General features: G+C 44.5%; 1 protein-coding gene across 1 annotated transcript in view; it reads left to right on the forward strand.

Annotated features, from left to right (window-relative positions):
* Window positions 1–20809, forward strand: part of PAPPA (pappalysin 1) — a 256529-nt gene that overhangs the window by 63181 nt on the left and 172539 nt on the right. The window contains exons 5-6 of the mRNA XM_036854577.1: window positions 6999–7191; window positions 13773–13894. Of these exons, the coding sequence (XP_036710472.1) occupies window positions 6999–7191; window positions 13773–13894 (315 nt within the window). The remainder of the gene's footprint in view (window positions 1–6998; window positions 7192–13772; window positions 13895–20809) is intronic.

Genomic DNA, 20809 nt, shown 5'->3' on the forward strand with positions numbered 1-20809 from the left:
GTTTCTTTTTTATGGCTGAGTAATATTCCATTGTATATATGTGCCACGTCTTCTTTATCCATTCATCTGTCGATGGACACTTAGGTTGCTTCCATGTCCTGGCTATTGTTAAATAGAGTTGCAATGAACACTGTTGTACATGACTCTTTTTGAATTATGGTTTTCTCAGGGTATATGCCCAGTAGTGGGATTGCTGGGTCGTATGGTAGTTCTATTTTTAGTTTTTTAAGGAACCTCCATACTGTTCTCCATAGTGGCTGTATCAATTTACATTCCCACCAACAGTGCAAGAAGGTTCCCTTTTCTCCACACCCTCTCCAGCATTTATTGTTTGTAGATTTTTTTTTTATTTTTAAATTTTATTTTATTTATATTTTTTATACAGCAGGTCCTTATTAGTCATCAATTTTATACACATCAGTGTATACGTGTCAATCCCAATCGCCCAATTCATCACAACACCACCCCCACCCCCGCTGCTTTCCCCCCTTGGTGTCCATACGTTTGTTCTCTACATCTGTGTCTCAATTTCTGCCCTGCAAACCGGTTCATCTGTACCATTTTTCTAGGTTCCACATATATGCGTTAATATACGATATTTGTTTTTCTCTTTCTGACTTACTTCACTCTGTATGACAGTCTCTAGATCCATCCACGTCTCAACAAATGACCCAATTTCGTTCCTTTTTATGGCTGAGTAATATTCCATTGTATATATGTTTGTAGATTTTTTGATGATGGCCATTCTGACCAGTGTGAGGTGATACCTCATTGTAGTTTTGATTTGCATTTCTCTAGTGATTAGTGATGTTGAGCATCCTTTCATGTGTTTGTTGGCAGTCTGTATATCTTCTTTGGGGAAATGTCTATTTAGGTCTTCTGCCCATTTTTGGATTGGGTTGTTTGTTTTTTTAATATTGAGCTGCATGAGCTGCTTGTATATTTTGGTGACTCCAAGTATTTTTTTTTCTCATTTACTCTCATGCCTCTCTTCAAATGAGACATAGCTGATGGCTGAGTGGGATATTGAGCATTTTGGGTGGCTTTCAAGCTCTGTCCCACAGAGATGCTTCGGGGGGCTGCCCTGAGTGGCTGTGTGACTCTAGGCCTCCATCTCTGCTTGAACCAGGGGAGCCACCTTCCAACAGTTTTCCGTTTCTGTTGGAGTTTTGCCTCAGATTGCATTTGAAGAGAGGATTTCCCTCCTGAAACCCAGTGAATTCGATGATTGCCCGTGGGTCTTCCTGGTTTCCCATTTGGGCTGATGGCCTCTGGGGGCCTCTCCAGTTTAAGGTTCCTACAGTTCACACCTGAGGTCTCTTGAAGGGTCAGTACCCACCCTTGGCACCATAAACGGTCCTTAGGTTTGGGTCTCTAAAAAAGACCCGGGTACTGGGTATTTCCTCAAAAGCAGATTCCTACTGGGCTCCCATTCCCAGCCAAGCCTGCATCTCACATCCGGTGCCCTGTCCTCTCACAGGGCCCTGCTTACGTTCCATTTCTATAGCACCTTTCCTTGGCCAGCTCAATGCACATGGAAAATAAACAATAACATGAATTTGGAAGTTTGCCGGCCTCTTAGGGGTCAGGAGCTGCCACTAGCTACCAGACCCCCATAAACTAAATCTTTTTTTGTTCCCCTTTGTACAGATCTAAAGGGTGATTGATTTAATGTTGTTTTTTTAAAGGAACCCCTCAGCTCAGTGACCCATTAACAGCAGAACTAATTCACTGAGCTACGATAACAAACTTACACCCGCAAAAGCATATTCAAGGCAACCACGAACTTTGAAATGTTTGTTTTCCTTAGGATCTCTGATAGATGAGGTGACAAAAGCAGCTGGATGAAATTCAAAATGCAGACCAGGATCGGGTTCTCAGGGCTGGGGAGAGCAATGCACAGGGGGTTTGCAGTCAAGGCAAGAGGGTGGAGACCTTGCCGGCTCAGCTGCTCCAAGTTCCTTCCTTCCTGGGTCCTCCAACTTTCTGCAGAGCTGTATGTGTTCTGTGTCTGTGCTGCCCTGTATGGTAGCCATTAGCCGCTTGTGGCTATTGAGCACTTGAAGCACGGCAAGTGAGACTGAGGAACTGAATTGTTAGTCCTAAGTAATTTTAATTAATTGAACGTGGCTGGTGGCAGGTCTACAGAAATTACTGAGTGCCTGTGGTGTGCCAGACACTGTAGGAAACACTTCTTAGGCTTGTCTCATTGAATCCTCAAAATAACCCAATGGAGTAAGTGCTATTTACTATTGCACCCATTTTACAGATGCAGAAAGTGTGGCTTAGGGATTTTAAGTCACTTTCCCAGGGTCACACAGCAAAAACAAGGTATGCCTTCTATTGCAGAGCCTGCATTTAAGCAAGAATTATTTGGCTCCCTTTCTGATACTGGGGAAGTTTAAGAGAGTCCCAACTGCTCAGGTTAAGCAGGCACCAGGCAGGTGATGGGGCAAGGGCAAGCCAGGTCGAGCACCGGGTGAGTGCGGTCACGTTGAGCTGTTGGATAATCCCCAGGCAGATAGAAGGGCAGCAGCTCAGATTTTACTTCCTGAAGGTAATAGGCCATAGGGAGCCAACTAAGAGGACCCTCCAGGCCTTGCCTCCTCAAGAGTGTGGAAACCAGGCCTTCTCCAGCCTTTGGGAGCAAGTGCCTTGCCACTGTTGTTCTGTGTGTCTCTTTTAATATGCACATACGTTTTGACCCAGCAGCCCCACCTCTAAGAAGTATATCCTAAGGAAATAAATCAGTTGATGTGTTTAAAGGTTTAGTCCTAAAAATGTTCTTAGCAATGTTTATTCTCCAAATATTAATTAGGCATTTACTGTCTACCAAGCATAGAAAAGAAGGGCTTTTATACGTGTGAAAAAATAGAAGCTTCCTACAAGTCCAAAGAGAATGGGTTGCTGAAGTAAATCCCAAGGTACCTATATGATAGAACATTATGTGACCACTGAAGATGTGTAGCAGATGGTTGAGGGGCACAAAGCAGAGTAACATGGTGGTTCAGAGTGTGAAGTGTGGAGTGTGGGGACCAGCTTGAATCCTCTGTGCGCTAGCCTTTGACCTCAGGCAAGTTACTTCTCTCTGAGCCTGTTACTTCATCGATACCATGGAGGTTAGTCACCCTTACCTTGCATGACAGTAGGTGTGATGGTACAGGTGAAGGCTTTAGATCTGTCCTTGGTACTATAACTCGTGCTCAATAAGTGACGATTAGTAGGATTATTTGTTCACTGTTTAGCGTGAAAACAGCCCAGAGCCTAATGTATAGTGTAAGACCTGGAATATATATCATATATCATCACAAGTATATATATGATGTTTGTGATGATAAGAATTACAGAAATTCACTGTAGATATTCACATCCATCTACACATACATATATGTGTATACTAGATATTAATTGTATTATCTCTAGGTAATGTTTATGGTAATGTTTATTTCTTTGCAGTATTCTTGGCACATTCCAAATGCTCTACAGTGAATATAATCACTTATTGCTGTTGCTATTATTATTGTTTTTAAAACAACAAAAAGGCAGAGACTTTTACAAAGGGCAACTCAGTTATTCACGCACTGGAAATGGTTAGCTTGTTAAATGCTTTCATCAGCTGTAGGAAGCAGTTAGCATCATGATTCCTTATTTAACAGCGGGTAGAAATGAGGCTGTCAGGGGTCAGCATTGTGCCCGAGGCTCCACAGGGAGTGGAGGCCCTGAACCTCCATGCTCTGTGCCCTTCCAGCTACGGATGGAAATTGTTCTTGAGAACAAAGTTTGATTAGAAAACTCAGGGCACAACTTCAACAGCATGGGGACTGGTGCAGACTTCCAGAATACTGAAATCCCCCCAAAGTCCTTTCTGCTTGGGGACAACGTGGGGACAGAAGAACAAGATGGGTTGGCTGGTCCTAGAGACCAGGATCAAGTGGCCACGGATATCAGGAGGGAAAGCCTGTGATGGCAGAAAGCTAAGAGGGGCTGACCCGAGACGTTAGCTAATTGAGGCAGAGCCTTTATGACAAACAGAAACCCTTACCTCACCCCAGATTCTGGTAGCAGTTCAGTCTCTAAGTGATCTACCCTGGGAGGGACATTTTCCGACTTCAGCTTTAAAGTTCAGATACAGTTCTGTTCTCCTACCAGGTTCTATCACCTATCCGTTTTTCAAACTTTTTTATTGACAGACATGGAAACGGCTAATGTTTAAGTTATAAAAGGAAAATACGCTTCTTTGGGGGAAGAAAAGCAAACAAATCAGAATGTAGAGAGGAAAAAAATTGCAGTTTTTCTTCTTCATTCATCTTGATAAATGCTTTATACGTTCCAGCTCGTGGAGCCCACACCACAACTCTTAAGTAGTGGGGTTGATTTAAATGTCCCCAGTTTACACACAAGGGACCTGAGTTTTAAAGTTACTTCCTTGTTTTGGAAGTGACTGACTAGAATTCTCTTCTGTGCATGTGCCTCAAGGTACAGAGTCATCCCCCTATTGACACATGGATGTGTTATTTCTAATATTTTTACTATGTAAATGATGCTTCAAAAGACATCCTTGTACGTATGTTTTCCCTCGTGTTTGTTCATGAGTATCGATCTGTTGAATTCCTAAATGGGATGTTGTGAGATCAAAGAGAATGAATACTTTACATTCTGTTATTTGTTCCTGCTTCTAGTTTTCCAGCACTCACCCACCTCAGCGCATATGCATGCGCGCACACACACAGGCACTATTCCCGGTCCCGAGGCAGTGAGCATTCACTGAGCATTGGTCATACCTCTTGATGTTGCACTTTTCATAACCCTCAGCAGTGTTCTGACATAAGCACTCTCGTTATCTTCATCATCTCCACTTTACAGATGGGGAAACCGAAGCACTGAGGGCATAAAATCATTTGACTCCGGATTCCTGACTCCAGGTTCCTCATGCATGGATCTAACTACAGAACCCCTACTTCCTTTGCCATCATGTCCTTCTCCTGCCTGTAACCTATCCAGTGGCTTTTCCAAAGCTTTCAGGATGAAGTGCAGAGTTCATAGTAACAAAGGAAAATGCACCTGAAGATCTAACCCTTCTTAGACCATCAAGTGCATTTGGACTCTATTCTCCAGGCAATGGGGACCCATAGAACGTTTGGTATCCAGGGGTTTACATGGGGGTATCTGGGCTTGAGAGTGATTTGTGTAACTAGTCACTCTTTTACAGTGTTTTCCAAAGGACACCCAATGTATGAAAGACTTCCCCAGGGTGCTGGAAAGGAGACTGTCAAAAATTGCGAAGGGGATCAGAGGCAGCTTCTGTGTATAACCTCCTTGTACCCCGTCCCTTCTCAAAGCTGGATTCTCAAGGTCATGTCCAACTGCCCAGCACCTGCCCAAAGTTATTTTCTGTTTGTTTGATAAGGGGAAGTGAGTTTATGCTGCGGGATTCCCAGTGGCGGGTTTGTTTTAAGATCTGGCGATCTCCGTGCTCCGCCGTCTGGGGCCCAGCTGCGGAAACCCTGACCAGGCGGACACGTCTGGGAAGGGGTGTTTTTGGAAACGAAGCCAAAACAGCGCCTTGCTCTGCCCCTGGGGCAGCTGAATAAAGCTGTTGGAGGGAGAGATGGGAGTCCAGCTTCTTCCTTGGGGTGGGGAGTTGGAGGCGGGTGTGGATAAGTCTCGGGTCGTGGCCTTCATTCCGCATCCTAGAAAAGAGAGACTAGAATTGAAGGTCGTTAGATCTAAAGACATTAAGAGATTGTATTCCAGCCCCCTCAGACTCAGGCTCAACTCCTGTTTATCAAGCACCTGCAGGATACTTTGCCCAGACAAGGTCTCATGTACCCTCAGAAAGAAGTTCTCATATTGATTAGACACGTGGCCTTGGAGTCCAGACTGCCTGGGTTCGAATCTCAGATCTGCCCCTAGCTCTGTGCTCTTTAAAAAGCAGGTAGACCTCTCTCAGCCTCAATTTCCTCCTCTGTACAATGCAGAAATCACAGTATTTACTCCAAGACTAGTGGGAGGGTTATATGTGTCCAAAGCACAATGCCCCATGCCTGGGAGTTTCCCGGTGATAGCACCGTGCAGACGACGTCATTGTCTTGTATTCCCGCCGTGGACACTGAGCCTGGACTGCTTCTGCGTCTGCCTGACTCCTGGCCTGTGCCTGCTGCATAGGACACATCGGCTCTGCAGGCCTGAGCTCCCCCTCCCGCCCTGCCTCAGCTTGCTTTCTCAGTCTTAGCTGTGCAACCTGGTTGACCTCCAGAAACCTCTCCGGTGCATCCACCTTCCTCAACATGCCGACTCCTCTTCATCAGTAGTCAGCGTCACAGACCTGAACAGCCTTATAACCACCTTGACCCACACAGCGAACTGACCTTCACTCTATAACTAGGCAGGTAGCTCCTTGAGGGCAGGAATGTTTTACGTTTCCTTGGCCCTTGGCTTAGAGCAGAGACTATGGAATCGATGCTCAGAAAGCTTGTTTGAAGGCCAGTATCACTGCATCAGTAAATAGCACAATTAATGAATGAGTGGATGAATGAAAGTGAAGGCGTGAGTGAAGGAACAAGTGAGTGCGTAAAAGAAGGAGTGAGTGGGTGAATGAGTGAATACACAAGAAAATGAGTGGATGAGTGAGAGAGGTTGAATGATTGGTGGGGGAGGGAGCGGATAAGGGAATGTGTGACTTACTGACCAGTGGATTCAGGCCCCGTGGAAAGCAGCTTGTCTTGCCCTTGTCCTTATCCATGACCTCCCTCTCCAGGCTCAGACGTGCCTTTTCAGTTCTGTCCTCCCTCCCCTTCCTCCTGTTCCCTCTCACCTGTCTCCAGAAGTGATGACTGCACTAATTTGTTCACAGACCATTAACTCTTGAGCGCTGGAAGAGGCCAGCTCTGAGTTGGCAAGGGCTGGGGTGCTGGCTCTCGGTCCACCGGGAAACATCATTCTCTTGCCTGCCCGCCCGTTGCAGCGAGGTTCTTATCTCTCCCTCTGCCCGCTTGCAGATGACGACTGCACTGACTCCTTCACGCCCAATCAAGTCGCCAGAATGCACTGTTACCTGGACCTGGTGTACCAGAGCTGGCAGCCCTCCAGGAAGCCGGCGCCTGTCGCCCTTGCCCCCCAGATCGTGAGCCACACGACCGACTCCGTGATGCTGGAGTGGTTCCCACCCATCGACGGCCACTTCTTTGAAAGGTGAGTGTGGCCTGTGAAGTGTTGAGGCCCCTCTCTCTCTCCTGCCAAGAAGAGGGAAACTTGGAAGGGAAGCAGCCTTGGAGAGGGATTTTGCTGTGGTTTTTGTTCTTGATCTTGTTTAACGAGTGCCCGCAACGACTAACACAGTGACTGGTCCATAGAGGCACGATGTAGATTCGGGGGTCAGGGAATACATGAATGATTGCTAACAGAAATTAATGAGTAATGATGCATATTTTAAGTGGTGAATATGTAGCTTCATTTTATTATTAAAAACATGGAAACCCTCTGTCACCAGAACCTCCTCTGGGCTGGAGGTACTGGTCTCATCTCCGTGAGCTTGGGAGTTGAAGTTGCCTCTGGTGAATGGGCTAAACACCTTCCTATACGTATAGTATATGAAGGGTACATTATACATGAATACACAGGCATATATATACATATATATATATATAATTTTTTTTTTTAAGGCTTTTAGCTTTCTCTTGAATCAGCATTAAGCTGAGCAGGGTTCAACACTGATTTTTTTTTTTTGGCTGCGTTGGGTCTTCATTGCTGCGCGCGGGCTTTCTCTAGTTGCGGCGAGCGGGGGCTACTCTTCGTTGCGGTGCGTGGGCTTCTCACTGCAGTGGCTTCACTTGTTGCGGAGCATGGGCTCTAGAGCACAGGCTCAGAAGTTGTGGCGCACGGGCTTAGTTGCTCCACGGCATGTGGGATCTTCCTGGACCAGGGATCGAACCCATGTCCCCTGCATTGGCAGGCGGATTCTTAACCACTGCGCCACCAGGGAAGTCCCACATATATTTTTGTATAATTAGAATCTGTGCCTGTGCCTAGTGTTGTTTTATAGAACTGAAGGTAGAATTTTTAGAAAATCAGAGGATGATAAACTGAGACACAAGATACCTCACTTCAGCTCCTGTCTGCCACTCACTAGCAGCATGGCCTTGGGCAGGTCACTTTCCCTCCCTGAGTCTTATTCTCCGCTGAAAAGTGGGTCTAATGATGCCTGCATGGCCTGAAGGTGGAAACCTGAATCAAACGGTTTCTTGTGCTGCCTTTCAGCATCGGGACTCCCTGAGGACCTCAAGCTTTAGGGGATTTTAAAGGGTCATGAAACGTACTACGATGTTGACCTCTGTTTTGGTTAGAACGTGGCTATAATTTAGGGTAGATTAGTATATTGCCCCCCTTCCAGCCCTTCTTGGGGATGTTTTATCCAATAATGATGATACAACACTGATGATGGTGGAAATAATAACCAGCTAAAGATTAATTATTACTCTATGGTTGTGGTTGTCACCGTTTATCAAGTGCTTACTCTGCACTGGATCCTGTACTAAATGCTTTCTATACAGTCTCATTTAATCTTTCCAGTAATTCTGTAAAAGGGGAATCAACTTCTGCATTTGCCAGATGAGGCAGGGACTGGCGCACAAAGAGGTGGAGAGATTTGACCAAAAGCCCATTGCAGGTGGTGGGAGCTGGGCTTCGACTCACATTTTGCAGTGTCTTATCTGAGGCTCTCATGTTCTTTCATTAAGTCTTTCCAAACCTTGAATTATGAAGGAGGTGTTATACCCCTCCCCTCAAAAAAGGCCACAAAATGTGTCAAGGAGCTCTCACAAGTATGGGTGTATACGTGTGTGTGTGTGTGTGTGTGTGTGTGTGCGTGCATGTGTGTGTGTAAAAAACATATTAGATCATGGCATCACATTAAATTCGGGCTCCAATTTTCCACACTACTATCAGTCCCTGAATCTAGAACCTTCATTTGACAGCTGGATGGATGTGATCACGGGGAAAGGAAATGCACTCCCTAGGCCCTCTGTAGAAACCCCCCTTCCTCTTCCCCAGCCATCCTCACTGGGAGCTTAGAGCTGGGGTTGGGAAACCTCATGTGACACTTCAGAGCAGGCTTTCCAGCAGCCCGTAGATTTATTTATTTTTTCTGTGGCAATGAGGAGTATCAGACTTTTGGTCAAGGCTTGGCCTCGATTCCACTTAAAAATGGAAGTTTTGTAAATGAAGCTTCCTGTGTATGTATTCAATTTGCATTTCATAAAGCGGCTATTGTCCATTAAATAAATACCATCTGATTGTTGGAAACCTATTGGAGGGTTAATTGTTGTGTAATGAGATATGTCTTTATTACATAGTGCCCTCAGCTTCAATCAATATGTTTTTAATAACCTATAGTCAGTTGGTACTTGAGGCTCATACAATAGCTATTCTGTTCAGTCTAAGATTTCACAGCGGAGTTATCATATGTTAAATTCAAACTGACATTTTAGAAACATGTCTAATTAGGGTTAACAGCTATGTAGACCATAGTCTATGGCTAAAGGAAGTAGGTCAACAAGTTCAATAAATCGTTGTAAAGGAATGGAACTATCACTCTCCCGTACACACGGAGTTCATACTGGTGGAAATTGGCTTAGTACAAAGTGCACGAGCTTTGATGTCAAGCTGTCTGTGTTACAGTCTCAGCTTCACCACTCCCAGCCTGTGGGACCTTGGGCAAGTCATCTCCCTTCTCTGATCCTCTCTGGCCCTCTGAGTCCTGTTCCATAAAAGGTGCTAACATGCTCACTGCACCTGGCTTTTGTGGGGAATTCAACAAGATGACCTCTGTGCTGTGCCTAGCGCACACGCTCTGTGTTCAGGAAATACAAGCTCCCTTCTTGTACAGTTTTCCAGAGCTGTTGAGCTACTTGAAAAGTTCTCTTTCCCTGCAAAATCTCTGGTGTTTTCCACTACATTCATCAATGCCAACCTCTCGCCCCTGGCCATCCTCATGTCCTCCTGCTGTTCCTCACATCTGTGGTCTAAGAGAATACAAGGGTTTTCCTTAAAAAAACATATTCAGGTCCTCCCACAGCCTGTGTCCTCACACATGGGCAACTGAATAAATAATTCAAGGCCACCCCTGGCTTTTTTAACTCCTTTATTTTCATCTGTCTTGCAAACATGTGTTGACTAGATGGTTGAACAGTGGGCTGTGGTGTATTGGAAAGAATGCTGGACTGGGGACCAAGAGACCTGGGTCTGAAGTCTTTGCAGCCTCATCCATTTCTTCTTCCTTTTCAGCCTCACTTTTCTGATCTGTAAGCTCAAGGGGATCTAGCCTTTCTCAACCAAGGTTCCTTTTCCAAATCTCAGAACACAGAAAATGACTTGAGTGACTGTTTTCTCAGTTCTCCTAAGGATGGTACATAACTAGTACCGTTGTAGATGCATAGGAGAGAGGTTAATTCATTATGTACAGTGGATGCCTTAGAGAAGCACTGTTCAATAGAGCATTCTGCAGTGTCCAGTATGGTAGCCACTTAGTCAACTGTGGCTGTGGAGCATTTGAAACGTGACAAGTTTAAATGAGGAACTGAAGTGAATTCTACATTTATTTAATTTTAATTCATTTAAATTTAAATAGCCACATGTGATTAGGGGCTGCTGTATTGGACAGCACAGATTTGGAGCTTTAAACTTTGATTCTCATGGAACCTGGGTAAGAAAGACGATCTCTTCCAGTGTTAGCATCCTGTATTTCTATGATTTCAGTGTGTGCGTGTGTGTGTGTGTGTGTGTGTGTGTGTGTGTGAGTGTGTGTGTGTGTGTGTCTGTGTAGATACAGGTGCCCATTAAAATCAAAGAAATGCCAAAGATTAGAAACACATATTGTACACTCCCTGAATGTGTGTAGGATCCTGCCTGATTTTGGTAAAGCCCATTTTGACTCTATGACTTTCTGAGCTATGATTTTGGTGTGGTTACTTTGTACTCGTGATTCTCAGTTTCCTTAACTATAAAATGGGAACATCACCCACCATACTCAGGATCATCCACCTTTGCTTTTTAGTTACTGACTTTGCTCTTACTTGTGCCCAACTTATTCTTCCTTCATCATTCAGACTGATCATTTTAAAATGTGAATTAGGTCACGTCACCCATGCGTTATAACCCTCCAGTGGCTTCCCATTACCTTTATGTGTAATCTAACACGTAGTCGGCAGCACATTCCATGATCAGGCCCTTGCCTCTCACTGCTCTTTCCTTCGTCTGTGACTCTTGCCACTCAGGTTTCTTCCAGGACCCCTATGGACCAAGCCCTTTTTTCTTGCATAGGTCCTTTACATACCTTTAGACTGAACCTGGAATGCTTTACTCCCACTCTTTGTGTCATTCTTCACCATACCTTGACTAAGATCTTCTATGATTATGCCAATCTAAATAAGCCCAGCACGCTCCACCCCATTATTCTCTCCTACATCATCTATCAACTTTCCTTCTAGAAATGGTGAATCTGTACTTTTATATCTATCTATCTGTTTGTTTAGAGACCGTTGCCTCTGCTGGATGGAAAGCTCTTATGAGGGCAGGTGCCACACCAAATGTACTCACCCTTGGATGGCTAATGTCTGGTAGTTGTACAGTGCTAACAACCAGAGGCTGTTCAATGAGTATCCGCTGAATGAATAGATGAAATATTGAATGAACACATGAACCAGTGATTGAACATGAGGGAATGCACTGGGTAGAGCTCTGTGTAAATTAGGCACATTTACTGTCAGGTGGATGATGGCTTATTCACTCATCAAAGTATTTATTGGGAACCTACACTGTGTCAAGAACTCAGTGAAGTGCAGGTGACTATATATGTATCATCTAAAACAAAGCATCTAAAGAAGTAGAAAGGCTCAATTACCATTAAGGTCGGTGTGACTCCCGATTCCATACAAGGATGTTTGTAATCTCACTGTCGTCATAAAGCCAGTCCTGTGACTCTGAGTTGCTGTGCATGGATTGTGGTCATTGTAATGGAACCAGAGTGGTGCTGAGCGCCTCTCTCTCCACTCCTCATCCCCTGCCTGCAAGCATATCTGTATAATCATCATTATTGCTAGTCCGGGAGTACCTTATACATACTGAAAATATATAGAAAGTTCAGAAAACCAGAAGGAATAAAAGTAGGGGGGGAGGAATCATCCTGTGTTCTATCACCTAGAAATTACTGCTGATCATATTTTGTTGCATTAAGATTATTAGAAGAGCATTGAGATGCTGCTATAGATACGGTTTTGAATATGACTCTTTCACTTAACATGATAGCTAATGCCTTTTTCCATAAAATTTAGTCATCTTTATAATTATTTTTTATAAAAACTGCTTACCATTCCATTGAGCAGATTAACCTTAGGCTATTTAATCATTCTCCTATCACTGAATATTAGTGTGCTTATAACATTTCTACCTGTGTATGTTTTCATATTTACAGTGATAAAGCTGAGGATGCAGAATCTGCAATTTGAGGGTCTAGACTAGGTGAATCATGGGTCTTAGCAACATATGGGAGTGACTGGTATTTATCCATCCATACATACATACATACGTTAAACTACATATGTTGACCACCATGTAAGCAGATAAGCAGGGACATGAAGTGTTCAGATTTAGGTTTGGGGCTGAGCTCCCTGGCAGCTGGGTGGAGGAGGAGTAAGGACCACCAGCAGACTGTGATGTTGACAAGCATGTGAGCCTAGGGTCTACGGAGGTTCCCTATGAAGCAAAAGCCCTAAGGCTTGAGATAGGGTTCCTCCGTTGTATCTTTCAGGTAGCCAAAGTATAGTGATTCTTCTAGGAAAGAGGTATTGGAAGGACCATTGCATTTTGAGAAATAATGGGTTGGGCTATGACATTTCTTGACATTTTCCCTTTCCAGTCCCTCTGTAGGAGTTGCTCAGATTTACAGAGTTTTGGGCTCGCTCACCCTCGTACATGAGGGGAGGGCTTATCCCCCTCCCTTCCCAGCAACTGTCTCCTAAACAGGAGCCAAGTCTGGAGAACAAGTAGGATCCCAGAGGCTGTTGTGGCTAAAGGGAGATTGAATCCAGACACATAAGACACTAGATGATAGGGAAAGCCACCGTAATATTCTACTTCTGGGGCTGGGCTGGTCCCATTGAGGGATTGGCTTGCCCCTTGGAAAGCTGCTAAAATGAATTAGATGGCATGGTTAGGAAACCGTTTTTGACTGTAAAATCAAAGAGTGACTCATCCAGCCCCAGAATGTCAGGGCTAGAAGATTCTTTAGGCATCATCTAGTTCAGCCCACTCATTTTCAGGTGAAGGAACTGAACCACGCCTTCTTCCTATTTAATACCTAGGATACTGGATGGTTCCTGCATATGGTAGGTACCTGACAGATATTGTTAAAAGAATAAAATTTGAGGTCCAATGGGGCAAAAGATTTTCTCACAACCACACATCAAATCTTCAAGGGAACTTTAAATGATTGATGAAATGAAGATTAGTGCAGGTAGTAAGTTGATTCTGTTGATTCTGGGCTGCTTAGAATTAAAGTGTATCCCCCATCAGCACAGAAGCCACTTAGGCCCAAACAAGGCCCTCATGGGCAATGGGGAAGAATTTCACTCATCGTCATATTCTGGAAGCTCTGGGAAAGATAGGAAAGATCGGAGAACATAGATTGGTTGTAACCTCCGCCTTTGGCTTAGTCAAGCCAGGGACTCATTCAACTGTTCCTAAGTCGGTGCATTTTCCTTCTTTCCTTGGCCTCCTAGAGAATTGGGATCAGCATGTGACCTTTGCCTGGAAGGGAGAATCCTGGTGCAGTATGCCTTCAACGCCTCCTCCCCGATGCCCTGTGGCCCATCAGGACACTGGAGTCCTCGGGAAGCAGAAGGTAAGCCAGCCTGGAAGCTCTTTTGCTGGTTGGGTACGCAAAGAACACTTTCGAGGTAGTTGGAGTTTTATGATTTTAACGGTCTTTTTCATGTGCTGTCTCATTTGATCTGAAGATTGCCCTACAAGGCCAGTAATTTTTTTTTTTTGTCTTTTTTTTTTTGCTCAGCTTTATTAAGGTATAATTGACATATAACACTGTGTAAGTTTAAGGAGTACAATGTGATGACTAGATACATGTATGTGTTTCAAAATCACCACAGTAAGGTTAGTTAACACATCTGTCACCTCACACTTCTGTTTTTTTTTTTTCTTGGTGAGAACATTTAAGATTTCCTCTCTAAGCAATTTTCAATACAGTATTGTTAACTACAGTCACCATGCTGTATATTAGAACTCCAGAATTTGTTCATTGTATAACTAGGAGTTTGTACCCTTTCCCCTACATCAAGGCCAGTATTCATGCATTTGTTCAACACGAGTCTTTTGAGCACCTGCACTGTCCTAAGCATGTCATGCCTCTTTACATATGAAGAAACAAATTCCCTGAGGTATTCAGTAAGTGCCCAAGGCCACACACCTGATAAGACACAGTATGTGTATGTTTATATATGCCCCAGACCCTGACAGCCTGGGAGGGCATAAATAAACAAGGTCACATTAGAATCAATACACATCACTAGCCTTTGATTCTCCTACAGTTACTTCTGGGGTACCCAGGGGCTTCTTACACGTGTCACAACTCTTCCTCTCGGTTTCCTTCCATGAAACCGCCTTTTCAGGATCCATTTATCCGCAAGGCGCTAGAAGGAAGCACCTCATGACTGCCACGGTTGTGGCTCCACCCATGACCAGACCTTCCCCGCACAGGGACGTCTCCCAGCCCTCCCCAGGAGCCAACAATCTCTGTGCCACCTTACAGTACAGTTCACTGCCCCTCCGTCTTCTAGAGAAATTAAGAAACTGCCTTTCACCCAATGCTTTGTTGCACTGTCACTTGGCCCTGAAGGAAGAGAGCTTGCAAGTTAGAGAGTCTCATGGAAAACTGCCTATTCCGTTTCCTCCTGCAGTGTCTCTTTCTTGGGGGCACAGGTCTAGCCCCTGAAGCCAGGCTGGCGGAGATCCCGCATTCTCCTCTCAGTCCTCCGTCTCGCCCTCCGTTGCCTTCAGAGACTTCCACGTAGAAGCCCCCTCTCTGTCCTTCATTCTGCTCTGCAGGTCGGCTCCTGGCAGCTGTCTTTGGGTGGGGACCCCAGTCCACCAGAGGGAGCAGAATCTGTCTCTTCACTGAGGTTCAGTGAGAACTCCCCCGTCTCCCTTTATATTTTTAGAAAGAAGCTTGAAAAAGAAAAAGCCAGAGATAGAATAAAGCAAGGGAGAGGGATCAGAGAGGAAAGTGAGGGAGAAAAATGACAGCGCTGTGCTCTGTTATCTTCTAAAATAGCTTAAAATAAAAATGAGAGTCGAACTGGGGAACTCTAAACAAATTCATCCGGAATGTAAAGCCAGAGGGGTGCCTGGGAGAAACCCTTAGCTCAGCCTCACAGAACCACAGGCTGTCAGACGCGGAAGGGACGCCTGGGGTCATCCAGCCCCAGGTCCCACCCCGGGCAGGAATCCCCTTTGTGCCCTCCCTCACCGAGGCTCTCCCGGCACCAGCTCGTGTATTTCCTTGGCCTTCCCGTTCTAGCTCCATCTGTTAGAAAGTTCTTCCCGAAATCTGCAGTGGTAACTTTTTCACCCAAACCGAACCCACGTTGGGTTCTCACAGGAGAAGGTATGGGTCTCTTCCCTGCAAGGAGTGAACCCATCTCATCTCTGCCCACCGTAGGGACGGTCCTGGGCACACGGACTGGGCAGAGCTGACTGTCTAATAGGGGAGTCAGATGAGTACGCGGGCGATCACCATCAGGTGTGATGAGGCTTGTGCCGCGTAGGGGGCCTCACCCCGAATGGAGACTCACGCCACCCAGGAAATGTTAACACACCAGTGAACAAGTTACATTTAAGAATGTGAGAGAAGTTGGATACGTTTAGAGCACTGGTTTTCTCAGCGTGATCTGGAGGCTTATGGGGTTCCTAAGACTTTGTAGTGTGTCCTCAAAGTCCAGAGGTATTTTCATAATAATGCTATGCCGCTGTTGACCTTTTTCACGCTCATTCTTTCCTGAGTGTACAGTGGAGCTTCCCAGCAGCTGCATGGCATGCGATGTTTTACTGCTCTGATAGCTATGGGACGCATACTTAGGTGTTCCTGTGTTTTAAAGTTTCTCAGTTTTAATCCACAATGTGGTAATGACTAATAGATATAATGTACATAGAAAAAAGCTCTTCAATAATGGGGTAAGAACTTAAGTGGGTCTGGAGTATGAAAAGGGAGGTGTGGGTGAGGGAGAGGTTGGACTGCGGTGATATGTGTAATGTCCGAATGAGGATGGGTTTGGATTATTCTGAGGGCAGTGAGGAGATGCCACGTGCCTTGGCAGGTGCCTGGAGTATGGTGAGGTGTGCCTTTTAGATCGTCTGGGCTGCTCTGTGGCGAAGAGATCAGGGGAGGAGTGGATGGGGGGAAGGGCGCATCCAGGTGGCTGTTTCAGGAATCCAGCAGACGGATGGCGGTGGCCTGGATGAGGTCAATGGTGGTGATACTGGAGAAGAATCAATGGAATTGAGAGAGATTTGGGAGGAAGCAGTAACAAGACTCTACCCTGAGACGTTTCTGGCTAAAATCATCTTGGTTTGTTCTACCACTTGAATGAAAGAAATAATTTCCTGGTATCTCCCCACACCTCCATCCAACCAAACTGTCAGTTGGTTAGGTCTGTTCCTGGTTCATCCCTGACCCTCTTCAAGCATGATATGCAGAGTGGGGTCCCACTGAAGTGCTGAGCGCCCCCTGTACCCTGAGCTGACTGAGGCCTCCAAGGAAACCCAGCAGCCCCGGGTTTTCCTTCAGGATATGCAAATTTAGTACAGGCAGGCCAGGAAAAGGCTCTGTTCTTTTTTTAGAGCATCCTATTACAGACTCTGTGATCCATTTGGCTCAGACCCTTTTAATATTCTTAAAGAAATAAACTTTTCCATGAGCCAAACTCTGCAATTTATTTCTCAACTCATTTTCATCCTATTTATCTTTGCGTGTTTAAGTTTTTGGACTTCCCAAACTAACATAAAACTCCCCAGTCTGTGAGCGATGCCAGAGTATCTTTGGGGTTGGGGAAAGAGCATGGGTGTGGGGGGGATGACGAGGATGGGATTTTGGTCCGAGTCTGGCCATCAGTGTGCTCTGTGCCCTTGAGTGAGTCACTTTGCTTCTCTGAAGATAGCATCTTATCCGTAGAACAAACGTCCTTTCCAGCTGTGATATTTTAACTCCATATTAACATGATATTAACTCCATATTAACGTTATTATTAATGTTTTAACATTATTTTAACTCCATATTAACATGATAGAAAATTCTTCATTTAATAGATATTTACTGCACATTCACTATGTTCCATTAACTCCATTTCATGAACTTCAGGTAAATATAATCACAGAGATTCTTGCCTTTGGCCACAGAACATGGTTGTACCAAGAAGAAACCTATTTTCCCTTCTCTTGAGCAAAAACTGTATTTCATAGATGAATATTTTCTGAGGTATTCAATACCATGATATGCTTGTAGCTCAGGAATTAGATAGCTAGATCTGATCGACTCAAATTTCAGTGAAGATCACTTATGCAAGCCTATAATACATTGCAACTCCTGGGTTTTCCATGAGCGATTAACACATGGCACTGGCTGTTTTCATTCTTACTTGTATGAATATTTTCCCCATTTTGCTGCCCAGAATATTTCAGGTGTGCTAAAGTATTCATCTAGAAAAAGCCTGGCACCAAGTTGTTATATTTGTGTCAACAGCTGCAGTGTATATACACAACGATATGTAATAGATGTCTGTATAGATCATGATAAATGTAAATTTAAATCAGCATAAGTATGTATAAATATATTTCACATACATATATGGCCTCATCTCTAGTGGATAGCTTATATAAACATGTAACTTTTCATTTTGTCAGCATATATACAAAAAGATGTGTATTGGTAATGAAGTAACAGTTCCTTTGTACTTTTCTTCCTTCCCCCTTCCTTTCTTCCCTCATCCCTTCCTTTCCTTTCCTTTCCTTTCCTTTCCTTTCCTTTCCTTCCCTTCCCTTTCCTTCCCTTCCCTTCCCTTCCCTTCCCTTCCCTTCCCTTCCCTTCCCTTCCCTTTCCTTTCCTTCCCTTTCCTTTTCTCAACCCTTCTCCCAGATTTATCACCACACATCCAATTAGTTTCCCAGCTGTATCCATTTTTCTTCCGTAGGGACACTGATTTGTCCTCATCTCTGATGTTCCCTTTGTACAAGCAGCAGTTGTGTATTATCTGAATTAGTACAGCAGTTTCTTAACTGTTTTCACTGGAGTAGAAGCTCCATGAGGGCAGAGACCATGGCTGCAAAACCTGTTTTTCCAGGGACTATAGCCTAACACTGGACACAGACCAGACAGTCAACAATTATTCCCTGGATGGATGGAGAGTACCTGTGACTCTAAACATTGGTTTTTCTGAAAGACAACTTTCATTTGCTTGCTTCAAATTCTTCAGTAGCTCCCCAGCTCTCTCAGCATAAAGTTCAGTTTCCTTAAAGTGACGTACAAGACCATTCATAATCTGGATTCGGCTTAGCATGCCAGCCTTACCACCACTTACTGCTTTCCCGTTGCACTCAAAACCACAGTCATCTTATTTCACATTCTCTCTCAACTGTTCCCTTTGTTTGGAATACCTCCTTTTCCCAAGCTTTCCCTTGTTAATTCTTCCTTATGTTTCAAAACAGAGCTAATGTACTTGTGAATATGTTCCTCTATTAAATATCTCATCCCATTTGAGTATTATAGCACCCCTGTCGGGTAGGCATCATTAGAGTAGGTGATACAGTGAGAAACTGTATAGTTGATATTTTAACCCATCTTTCATTCCTTCAAAGCTTGGCATGATCCCTGGACCAACGGTATCACATAGTATCCTACTCCCCATCAAGGAATTACTTAACCATCTCAGGCTCTGTTTCCTCTTCCGTAAAATGAGTTTCATAAGACCAACGTCATAGACTTATGGCCAGGATGAAAAGAGCTGAGGCATGTAACGTGCCTGGCACAGTGCCCAGCACACAGTGAATGATCAGTGCGTGAAGCCTGGTATTATTAAAGGGATTGCTGCTTTTTTGATGGCTTGGACTCAGTGCCCCTTGAGGCTCTTTTGTACATCTAAAAGTTGGTCTCTGATAACCAGACAAGCACACACTTTGCAAATATTTCTAGTCCTGTTTACTTACTTGAGCATAATGACCAAGCTCACTTTCTTGTCCTTTGGAAAGCATTTGGTCCCTCTGTTGATTAACAGTAAACCAGGGATGAAAGCATGAGCCAAACAGGTTTGTCATCTTTGCTCTCCTGGGGCTCCCCACCACCGACAGGCATTTTCTCCGAGGAAGGGAGGAAGGTTGCCCCATTCCTTGCCAGTTCCAGGAGAGCCCACGGTGGAGGGCGGGGGCGTGTTCACCTGGCACCCGCCATGGCACAGCAGGCTCTAATACTCCATGGAGCCTTCACTTTCTTCTTTAGCTCCATATTTGAACAAGATAGAAGATTCTTCACTTAACAAATATTTATTGAATGTCCACTATGTTCACTATTTATGTGCCAGGCACTGTGTTAAAGACTGAATATGGTATTGAGTGAAACAGAGCTACAAAACAGAGACAAAAATGACAACTATCTTACAGGATTTTGGTAAGAGTCAGATAAATAAATTAATGGCTAGGGAATGTGCTCTGTATGTATTAAAACGCTGCCCTCAGTAAAGCTTTTTGAATGAGTAAGTGATATATGAGTACCAACAACCCACAGAGTCAAAAGAATCAGAAACTCTTTGGGTTGGAGAATCGATAAGAAGAAAGGCTTCAGCCTAGGTAGGGAGTCTTGTTTGTGCCTTTGACTTAAACAACCGGTCTCTTCTATCCAGCATTTGCTGCAAATAATAAATGAACCTGACCAAGGAGAGGTGGAGGGAATCTTGTAGTTACATCCATCTCTTCTTGTTCTGATGTGTTATATCTAAAAAGTCTTTTGAATTTTCCTTGTTCTCCGCCCCCCAGCCCCCTTGCTCCCATCTCTTTTTCTCTTCTCTTTTCCATCTCCACTGGACATCTTCTCTCTTCTCCCTTGGCTGGGCAGAGGCAAGGAGATTGGAGGCATTTACAGCTTTCACTGGAATGGCTTTTCCACCCAAAATGGCTTTCTAGTTTTCATACTGTGGTGATTCCTATTATGCTGTAACATTATCAAAACCTTTTCGGACAAAGATTGATTTTTTTCCCTTTTGCTTTAGAAATGTCCAGCATCTCCACCCCGCATCAACCACTGATGCTAAAGAATGTGGCTGATAGGACAACCTGAGATCCTTCATCCTTCCCTCACCAGCTGATGTGTATCTCTTGCTAGACACCCTTAAATAAATTAGAGGCAGTCACTGCATTGAGTCCTGATTACTTTTCTCAGCAGTGCAAAGGAGAGCTCTCTGAGGGTCTAGGACTAATGATCTCAGCAGAGAAAAATTCAGAAGTCGCTGCAGGCTGAGATCAGTGGGGATGAGGCATCGTCTCCCTGGGGAAAGAGTAGAAGAATCTCTCCTTCCTTCTTCCCCCTCCTAACCATCCCTCCCCTTCCTGAGTCAGACTGGACAGAGCTCAGAGAAGCTCAGTGGTATGGAATGACCTCATGTGGAGAAGGGGAGGAAAAGAGATAAGATGGCTCCAGGGCTGTCTTCCAGCTCTGTCATTCATGGTTCTAGACAGTTTCCTCCCAGAATACTCAGCCCAAGGG

This window comes from Balaenoptera musculus, chromosome 6, assembly GCF_009873245.2.
Source record: "Balaenoptera musculus isolate JJ_BM4_2016_0621 chromosome 6, mBalMus1.pri.v3, whole genome shotgun sequence".
Classification (NCBI taxonomy): domain Eukaryota; kingdom Metazoa; phylum Chordata; class Mammalia; order Artiodactyla; family Balaenopteridae; genus Balaenoptera; species Balaenoptera musculus.